The 10,903-nt window shown below is 41.1% G+C and overlaps 1 protein-coding gene across 1 annotated transcript; it reads left to right on the forward strand.

Annotated features, from left to right (window-relative positions):
* Positions 1-851: 851 nt before the first annotated feature.
* LOC118403019 (C2 calcium-dependent domain-containing protein 6-like) lies at positions 852-6,421 on the forward strand. The gene is made up of 10 exons (XM_035801455.1): positions 852-917; positions 1,373-1,495; positions 2,130-2,174; positions 2,342-2,410; positions 2,756-2,853; positions 3,539-3,630; positions 4,222-4,297; positions 5,399-5,513; positions 5,942-6,020; positions 6,366-6,421. Exons 1-10 carry the CDS (start codon positions 852-854, stop codon positions 6,419-6,421), a joined length of 819 nt encoding a protein of 272 aa, XP_035657348.1.
* Positions 6,422-10,903: the final 4,482 nt, after the last annotated feature.

Raw genomic sequence — 10,903 nt, forward strand, 5'->3', positions numbered from 1 at the left:
TCTATTCAAATGCTGTTTAGTTAGTATAGAGTTTTAAGGTTTATTATGATTTCAATTCATTTCCTCTTTTTTGTAGCCTATACTAGTAGTTGACCATAAAAAAGCACATTTGGTCGTGTCAATAAAGTTTGACCTTGGTAAAGGGTGTTTTTCATGAACATTTTCGTTCTTGTTTTTTTTTTTCCATTTCAGAGTGGCCTGCTGGGTATCCACGTGAAGACATGCAAGAAAATCGCAAAACACTGTATCCTTGTCGCTTCTAAACAACCGAAAACAGCATTCTACAGAGCCTGCATCTTCTTTTGCGTAATGCATAGTAAGCAGGATTTCATGGGTATTAATATTCAGTTTCACTAAAGGAGGGGGATGCTATACATGTAATTCGTCGTCTTTGGCAAAAAGTCCATGTAAAGCGCAGCGATGCTTTCTTTAAGTTTTAATACATGTAGCTTGAAGCGTTGTCAGGGCCATTGCACTCTTCCATTGCAATACCTGCAAGTCATGATGTAGCACTACTTCACCTTTATCTGCGGGTTAACCTATATCCGTTGTTTTTAGAAACAGGGTATTTAGGGATTAGCACTAAGTCGACGGACGTGGTTTCAAACTGCAATACTTTAATAATACGTGTATTGTAGGTTGATATAACAACGGAAATAGATTATCCCATGGATAAAGGTAAACTAGCGTTATAGACATGAACAGAAGCTATCATTTCTACACTGAATGTTTGTTCTCCGGTGCAAACCTTGACCATCTTGTCTACAGTATTCTTTCCGAACCCCAAAAAGAGCGGCGTTTTTGTCAGCATAAAAATAGGCGAGACGACGAAGTACACCAAGGTAGCCAAAATGCCGCCGGACGCCAAGAACCAAGACCTCGTCGTTTTCGACGACCTCAAACACTTTCCTATTGAGGTGAGATGATACAACTGTCTTTTTATCTCGAAATAGTTGGTCCAAGGAGGTTAAATCTCCTTGTGTTGTCTGAAAGAAAGAGCGAAACTGAAGTACGAGTATCCCGATGACGAATTTGTCTGAATTGCAATGTTAACATTCATCTCTTCCATGAGTATGGTTAAGAAAAGGTTTTGTTTGCATAAAAATAGTGGACAGAAGCGATTGAGACTAAAATTGCTGATGTTAAGCGCGAGCGCTAACAATTATTAGGATAAGTCATTGTATAACTTGAGCGTCTTCTAGCGGTGCTATAGAGAACAGCACGTCGGAAGCGCTATAACATTAGATGCACAACGTCACTCCGTGACAAGTCCTGGCGGCACAAACGACTAGCAAAGCATCTAAAGTTCTTGCGAAGGTGTAATGTACATGGAAATGAAGCAATAAAGGTTGACTTCGCATTCATCCCGAAGCTCCACCGAGAGAGAGACCACGCCCAGAATAAGGTGTGCATTCGGGCGTTTACGTGGGACGGTACCCAGCCGGAGCCGAGTACGGTCGGCAACGCAACCCTGCACCTGTTCGACATCGTCAAGGTAACAATAGAACAATAGAACGCACCTGTTCGACATCTTCAAGGTAACAATAAAACAATAGAACGCACCGTTCAACACCGTCAAGGTATCACCAGAACAATAGAACGCACCATTCAACATCGTCAAGGTAACAACAGAACAATAGAATGCACCTGTTCGACATCGTCAAGGTAACAATAGAACGCACCTGTTCGACATCGCCAAGGTAACAATAGAAGAATAGAACGTCATATCAGTCACGCAAAGGAGTAAACGACCTTCAATCAGATATGTTAGGGTAGTAATCAATTAAACCGAGCATTTTCTGTTAGTCCAGATAAGGCACATTGACCCGAAAATCCAACCCGTCAGAAAACTGTTTAAAAGACTGTTAGTATTCACCCGATGGTGATTCAGCACTAGCCCTATTCTAAAAGGAGCACGTGTTGTCAAGGACTATGAATTATTTAGGTATCACAATAATATACACTTTGCCTTATGGTATCAACGACATTAGTTGGTCCGGGAAAGGTGGTTCGTTTTTGTTATGAACTTCTGTGCAGTTGTAGACTTTCTGACGTTTCTTGATGAAAACTTATTCTAAAAACCGATTCTGAAAGTCTTGGCAAACGTTTGAATATTTTTTTCGTTCCAGCAAATGTTCATGAGTGAGGATGTCCAGCTGCAATGGAAACATCACGTAAATATTCGCCATGGTTTTGTTTTTTCTAATTTATCTCCATATAGGAATCATCTCCATATAGGAATTGTTTTCATGGCTTTGTTTTGAACATTATTTTTGTTTTGTTCGTCTTGTAACTTTATTTTCCTGTACTGATTTTGTTAAATGCATATGCACTCCCGTAGGTTGTAGGTGAATTGGATTTGGAAATCTGCTTTGTTTATGGAATATTCGGATTTGGCCAGTCGCACCAGGTAATGTTGACAAACATTTAATATTTTCCCTTTTCTATAGCGTAGAAGGTATAAAATTGCGGATTGACTGTTAGTGAGTAGAACATTTTTACTTGCATCATGTAACGTTAGGTATGTGTACAGAAAACTGCATTTCAATCTACGGTCGCTTATGAAAGGAGGAAAAAGTTATAGTCTTCTTATTTATGCCAAACATGCTTCCATAAACTACTAGTACGTTTCGAAAAACAGTAGTGATGAAAACTATAATAAACGTGTCAGAATGTGCGTGATAAAAATATTAGACTTTTAAAAAGTAGCACATACATTTGACACGCCTCCTTGTGATTATTTGTTGACCTGCAGCTGGAGCAGTACGACCAGGAAGTGAAGGAGATTTTAAACCACTCCATGTTCTGCCGCCTGCCTCCGCCTGAACAGCGCGTCAGCAAACATGGACACTGGTAGGGAATCAGAACGCCTCATCTGATAGATATACTATGTTATAATTAACAAAGTTCACCTTCATGTTCCTCTTTGCTGGACCCAGACCTTCAAAAACAGCTTTATTCCTTTCACATCGTCACTCTGGAACCAGCTACCCCAGTCAGTCAGAGACGCCCAAAGCATCGCTGATTTTAAGAGAGTCAGCAAAAAGCATCTGCTAACCACAACGCACCACCAAACTTACCGACGACTCGGCCACGATACCAGCCTCGCTGCCTAGTGCCCACAGTGTATTGTTTTGTTACAACTTGAATAAAGAAACAAAGTTCTATTTCTAAACTCTAATTACCGACATAAAGAACCGAATTTACCAAAGGAGAGTAAAATAAGCGATAGACATTAAGACCTTACAATCATTCTTTAGCCTGATTACATCTTGCTTATGGCAGCCCGCCCAACATCCGCCCTGCGGGGAGGGGTTAGTTACAGCCCTGGACAGCAGAGTTTGGGTTACACAGACTAATCATTCCTAATGAGCCTCAAACTACATTTGAGTCTGTAAACGGCATAAAATGACACCATTAAAGGATTCTTGACAAGGTCTAGAATGTCTATAGCTACAAGTTCAAAGCTTTGTGATGGTAATTGGACTTTATCCTTAGCCCTTATCTTTTAAATGATTTCTTGTACTTTTCCTTCCAGTGAACTTCTGTCGAGCCTTCCGATTGGTCCCCCATCTTTCATTCCCTTCGAGACCACCGTGGACATCGGAAACGGCCGAGATTTGCCGAAAGGTGCCGACTAGTACTACCGTAGTTCTTCTTCTTAAGCTGCAACAACTGATCCTAGAAGGTCTAGAAAGCTGCAACGAATGTAACCCGTATTATAGCTCCCAAGTCTCTTCCGTACGCGTCCTATCCGCAAATACTTTATTTGCAGAGAGGACAGAAGAAACTCGGGAGCTATAACACGACTGGATCTTTGAAAGAAGAGTAACATTGAATCGAAAGGGGTAGGGGGACGCAACAATCTAATTGTAGGAGAGAGATATAGCTGTCGAAAGAAAATAGGGGGAAAAAAGAAAGGGGAAAAAATATCATTATCATCTGTTATTACAATGTCTGAAAAGGCAAGCCACCCACACAGAGTACAACGCAAAGTTAGCATGAAAAGCACACCAACAATTTATCCATTAGTTTTTAACGTTTTAGAGAAAACCATATTCTTATCACTACATCATAGCCATAAACGATCTCTCCTAGCCTTTGGCTTTCAGTGTGATCGTACTGTGTGATATAGATGACGTCATATTAATGCGGTGAATTGAGTCGTCTCATTGGTTCTCATGAATAGCCAATCAGTGACGCCGACGTCATCTCCAACAGGTTCATGTCACAGTCTGCTGGAGCAGGAGTATCCCGAGCCGACCTCCGTCCTGGCTGCAATCAAAGGACGACGGAGGTAAGGAACGTTTGTATGACTTAAAACCACACTTAGATACGTCGATGAAGGTAATAAAACACACTTGAAAGCAGTTTCTCAACCAACTGTGTCATTGACGAAAGATAGTGGATCCAACCAAATAAGGTCAGTCAAAGATAAAACCTGAAATATCTAACCGTAGTATATGATTTGGAAACGGTCAGACATTTCAGGTAATACTATTACTGTAAATGCAGAAATGTTCGCGGTGGATTAATGTTCGCGGTTTTCGCGGTGACCACTTCACCGCGAATTTAAAACCACCGCGAACATTTTTCTACTATGATATTAGATTGCAGTCTATGGTGTTACCGCGAACTTAAATCCACCGCGAAAAGTCCTTTTTCCCGCTACCGCGAAATTAAATCCCCGCGAACTTAAAAACATTTACAGTATACACTATCTTTCGTCAGTGACACAAGTATCCACTTACTATCTTTCAGATACTACCTGGTGGATACTACGTGAAACGTCTGACCGTTGCCAAAATATTATCCAGTTGATTGAGTAACTGTTTTTGGGTGAAACTTAGATACTAACTTAGATCGTGAAGATTTCATACGCAGTTCAGTACACAAAGTGTTAACCAACAAGCTGTCCCCCGACCTTTTAAAGTTGAAATTACGCCTGTGTCACGTGACCCGAACAAGCAAAAGTAAAACACACGAGAGATATTGTACGCTTGTTTGTTAAAAATTATAAAATAGTGACCACGCGAAAATTATACACATAGAAGCTAAACGATGGTTTATTCTGATATCACATTTTAATTTTCCATGGCGATACCATCAACTTTTTGACACAGTTCAGCTGCCATGGATTTGGTCTTATGCAAGCCATGGCGCCACCAGGCGGTTTTGACTGGAACTACATGTAGTTGGCAACACAATTGTTCGCGTTCTTCACGTAGAGAAATCGGCTATAAACGACATTCTTCTTCGGTATGATAAATTCAATCATTTCAAACACTTGACCGTATAGATACATGACTCCAGCGATTCCAATGTTTTTAAGGTGACTGGAAGTCTGTGGCGCCCCCCGTCTCGGCTGAGTAACAGTTTTTCTTTCACGTTTCCACAGACTACACAAGTTGAAAAAGAAGCTTCTGAAGTTACCGAGCGGCAAGGAGAGGACCAACTTTCTACATGACCTGGTGGACGAGCCGAAAGTGCACGACCAGAAGAGCAAATATTGGGTAAATCAAGACCACGACAATCTTTCTGAAAATATGATATTAGATGACAGCCTTTGAGTGGTATCATGTGCCGGCTCTATTATTTTATGCGGTTACGATATGTGAAACATTGGATATTATCACAAGTGTTCAGGCATTGAAACGTTGGAAGATTACCCTTGAAACGGTTGGGGATCGCTCATTGCTGCTCAGCACACAGTAAAGACTCGAATGAAATCTGATCGCAATCACCAACCTCGCTTTGGTGCAAGGTCACGTGCGTTCTCGTTAGGCTTGATCACTTTTCAAAATGGCCGCCAGGAACGGAAATAGGTCTATTGTCATTCCTTCATTTTCTTTCTCCAGTCTGTCTTTCTACCCATGTCCTTGCAATTGTTATGAACCTTTCTCATCTGTCTTTGATAGACGTTTTAAACTATCGTTTATAGACTCCAGCTGAGACTACATTTGATGCAGCTGAGGTGATCGTCCGGGAAGACATGGCGGACTTTTTGCAATCCGCTCCAGGTCAGTGACGTCATAACCGAAGTATTTTTTTTTTTTTGATGAACAGAACTACGTCGACTTCACGTTTAAGTATGGTACCTTTCTTACCTTCGTGAAAGCAGAGGTATTCTTCGATTTTTGTTTTGTTTTTTTGTCTTTGTCATTGTGTGAAGATCTGTGAAAGTTTGTTCCCTCTGGCCCGCGGGCCCAGTTGGTTTGATCTGAGTCTAAAGTCCCACACAAAGGCAGGAAAATACGTAGAGACAATTAACGAAATAATCAATTAAACAAGAAATTAACAAAAACTCTAAATGTTATGAGAACTTAGATTTCTTGCTTCTAACGTTGTTGTTGATTCGTGTTCAGGTATAGCTGGCCGAAGGAGAGTCGAAAGACAGTCCCAGGTAATGCTTACCGAATGAATATCTATTTCAACCGTGTATACACATCTGCACATATGCAGAGTGCATCTTTGATTTTAATACATTGGTGACTCCTTATCTAACGTTACAGATCATAACGTTACTATTACTAAAGTGAGTTTTGCTCTTGGCTATTTTTTTCTGGCCAGTTTGTGTGAAGTGTATTTTCTTGTATATTTGCATTCCTTTTCCAATGTCATTTGACGGTAACTGGAAGTACTATTCACTATGCAAAGGGAAACCAGTTTCTGTTTGCTGGGTTGTGAATGGGCATGTAAGTTAACGTTAGCTCATTTGCGTTGTTTAACTACACCTCTATTGATGGCCTCAGTTGGTCAATGTTGACCATGTTTAGATATGGTCGACAAAACTGAAGTTTCAGTATTAAGTTCAACTTTGGATTGTGACTGTAAACTCCTTTACTTCTCCAGGGAAGTGAATCCAGTCAGTTTAGCTTCAGGTCATTTGTCTCAAGTCCGTCTTCCAGCAGGCGAACCACATTGGAAGGTACAGTATCATCATCATCAGTATGGCCGCCTCAAGTTCGAAGAAAAATGTGTGACTTTAGAATCAAACTTTTGCTATAAAGCAAACTTTTGTATAACCTTTACATGATCCTACATGTTAGAGATATAACTTAATGTCTTCAGAATATTTCCTTTTAAGATTTGATGACATCACCATTTCACGCCCTTTTCCAGGTATTTGTTTGATGACGTCACAATTTCCCGCCTTTTTCAGACGATTTATTTGATGACGTCACATTTTCCCGCCTTTTTTCAGACGCCGAACATGACTCGACTGAAGACGAGGGTGGGGAGGGCAGCGTCCTGCTCGCCTTGTTGAGACGCGCTTGGGACGCGACTGTCGGGCGATTCTTGAGTCTCTTCCAGGAGCGCGAGTCCAGGAGGGTCCAGCCAGCCATGGAGCTACAGGATGTGCCGACCGTCAGAGTAGCTGGCGACTAGAGTCCCTCAAATTCTGCATTTGTTGGTCTGTAGATGGAATTTTTATATCCTATGTTCAGATTCAGTTCGTTTACGTTTAACGTTGCCTTCAAATTTGACACCGATGGTATCTTTGTTTGTCATGTCTTACATTCCTTTGCATTGATAAAACAATCCACACATACAGAAAGCAGGATGTGTTGGTTTCATTTCATACTACTATTACTAGCCTTGTGTGTGATGTAAATAAAATGGCAGGTTGCGTTACACAACAGCGACATCTAGCGGACTTTAACAGAAACCATGCTTGTTGTGCATCGTGTTTGCTACGCATGTGTACAATTTCCGTACACATGGGTAACAAAACGAGAGAACCTCAGGGTAGAAAACTATCACGACGACTGTCGTTGTTACCAGGAATAAATGTGCCACAACATACCAATTTCCTTGACGCCAAGGCCAAAGCACTCATCTCCAGTAAAGCTGCGTACTGAGTGACCGATCTCTAAGTGGACACTTTTCGGGCACAATTTTCTTCGCCAAGAAGATTATGTCTTTTCTCTGCGTGTTTTTTGCGTGAACAGCATAACTCGAGGAGTTGAAAATTGATCCTTATGATATTTGGTATGAAGGTAGGTGTCGGCAAAACGGAGGACAAGTTGGACTATGGTTCTTCTAGTGGCTTTCTCTGGTACTGCAGCAGACAGCTTTTGTATCTTTGCACTATTGTTTTAGGTCAAACCTTACAATGAATCATACCTACACCGAACAATACCTACACACTGCCAAACAAACATTTTCTGCATTCTACTCGTTCGTGTGTTAATATCATTTGAAACCGTGGCCTCAAATGCCCGAGTGACGTGGTTAGCGGTCATGGTCACGAGTTCGATATCTGGCTTTTCCAGCTAGACGCTGTGTCCTTGGGAAAGGCACTTGTCACGGCTTAAAGTACACGACGTTCCTCATTCCATTCCATCAAGGTAATGGTTAATGCCTGACTTCCGTTGGGTGGTAAAAGGCGGTGGAAGGAGAGGGAATGGGTTCCGCCTTCCAAAAGTTCCACTACCGTGCCCTTTATATCTTTAATGTTATTTCTGTATTCTTTCAACAATGTAAGCTCCCGTCTGTGACTAGCACTGCTTTTCAGGGAGTCCCTGGACACACATACAAATAACACATACATACAATACAATATTTACATAGCACAACATATCGTCAAACACAAAAGTCATGTCTTTACTCATGTTCATATCCGTACAAAGACTTTAAGGGTTGGAGCCTGGAGGTCAGAGGTCACACAATTCTCTTGCACAGTGTTTCAAATGTTTGTGTGGATGAAGCAGTTTTCACATCTAGTAGGAGTGCATTCCAGCTTTCTGCATCTCTATATATGCAAATGTCCTTTTTTCCAGATTCTTTTCAAACTTTCGGCATTAGCAAAGACTGATTCAAGCTGTGTCGGGTGATATAACTATGATATTCGAATGCCCTAGACACAGCGGATAACAATACATTGCTAGTACAACTTTTATAAGGCTATGGGACTACCTTTAGCTTATGAAAACATGTGAGAACTTTTGCGCTGACTTTCGTATTCCGTTGGCTAACTCTGCATCGATTTTGGATGACAATTTTGTGCGCCGTAGTCCCCGTGGTGTCCGCGGCTTGTCAGTAAGCCGGCAACCCTTTTCCGCTTCTGTACAGCCGCATTCTTCTTCCCACAGGCATTCAATAAAGACAAAGCCCAGGGGTAAGTATATAATCCAATATACACGGGAAAGCGATGAGGAATGATTTGGTGGTAAAACAATATATACTTGACTGATGTTGTGGACTTGAATCTGAACTTGATGCCATTACTCAAATGTGATCCATTTTGGTGTCACTGCTATTCTTGATAACCATGCTTCTTTCTAGCATTTCAATGAACGTTAAATAATAGGTTAATTAAATCTGTTTTATGTTGTGAACATAAAGTTGAATTTGAACTTGATGCTATTATTCAAATGTGATCCATTTTGGTGTCACTGCTATTCTTGATAACCATGCTTCTTTCTAGCATATCAATGAACGTTGAATAAGAAGTTAATTAAATCTGTTTATAAAGTTGCAGTCGAACTTGATGACATTATTCAAATGTTATTCCTTTTGGTGTCATCATTATTTCTAATAACCACGTTTCTTTCTAGCATTTTTTGCTGATTTCAATAAGTAGTTAATCAAATCTGCTTAACGTTGTGAACTTGAAGTTGGTGCCATAATAGAAGTATAAATCATTGTGGGTTGGTAATACATTTTTGTGTCACTCAATTTATGGTCTATGAACAGACGGCGGAAATAATGATTGAAATCGGTCTTTCCTCTCTTCAGTTTTCCTCTTTGGAGTTTCTAACAAAAACGCCCATGCAGTACCAAAATTAAACGTTAGGGGGCTCAGACCTACCCCACCATGTCTTGACGTCAAAAGCTATTCGCCACACAAATGTCAAGACCATATCATGTCCGGGACAAGAGATACATTGAAAAAAACCCTGCTACGATGGAATATTCTCATTTATCATGCAAATGTCCTCCATTTCGCATAATAATATTTCATTTTGTACATTTTGGTCTAAGCTACCCGCATACCAAAAATCATGAAAATCCATTATTCCTTTGTATGATTCATGGTCTGTGGCACTTTCTACACGCCGCACCATGAGTCACAGGCCTACACAGCAAGCGTTATTACATGTCCATGAGCTTTGCTTAGGGCCCGTATTGCCAGCCTTAATGAAAAGTGCTGTCAGTCTACACAAAATTTATGCTAGAGGCTTGCTTAGATACTTTTATTAGCATATAGCAATATTAATGAATTCTGGCTACTACATATTTCGTCTAAAGCTAGGGGCACAACCTGCCGTACGTACAAATACGTGCTGTCTACGTGCCAAAACGTGGGCAATCTTTAAGGATCCGTAAGTGGTAAGTACCGCCTCCGTACGAACTCGTAGGGAATCCGACGGATTTCGGAGCAAATACGCCGTAGAACTTTATGTGCAGGCAAAACTTTGTGTGCCATCGGGCTGCGGATTCACCCCCCGTACGTACCAGTCGTTCCCCACGTTTTCAGAAACACGTGGCGGACTTGGCCTCCCAAAAAACGTACGGACAAATTGCACGTACGGCGGGTTGTGCCCTTAGCTTAAGGCCTAGTACTTTGAGAATGAACCAAGAAAGTTTAAAACCTCAGCAGTATGTTAAAACAGTTGCCCGTACGTCTGTAACAGATGCTTAGGGGTGGCGCCCATCTCCATTTCTGTAGCCTGTGGGCCACACATTTGTGCAAGCCACTACAGTAAGGAGCTGGTCCGCTGGTTGTGGTGTGTGTCCAAGTCTCATACTAACTGAGTGCTAAGCAGAGAAAGCAGTATGTACAGTTAAAAAATCTGGTATGACTCGGCCGGAGCAGTAGTCAATGACCTTATTACTCTCACTTCGATAACATGTTTGTATGTAAGGAAAATGTTTCTAGATGTGTGCAAAAATCTGA

Source organism: Branchiostoma floridae, chromosome 16, assembly GCF_000003815.2.
Source record: "Branchiostoma floridae strain S238N-H82 chromosome 16, Bfl_VNyyK, whole genome shotgun sequence".
Lineage (NCBI taxonomy): Eukaryota > Metazoa > Chordata > Leptocardii > Amphioxiformes > Branchiostomatidae > Branchiostoma > Branchiostoma floridae.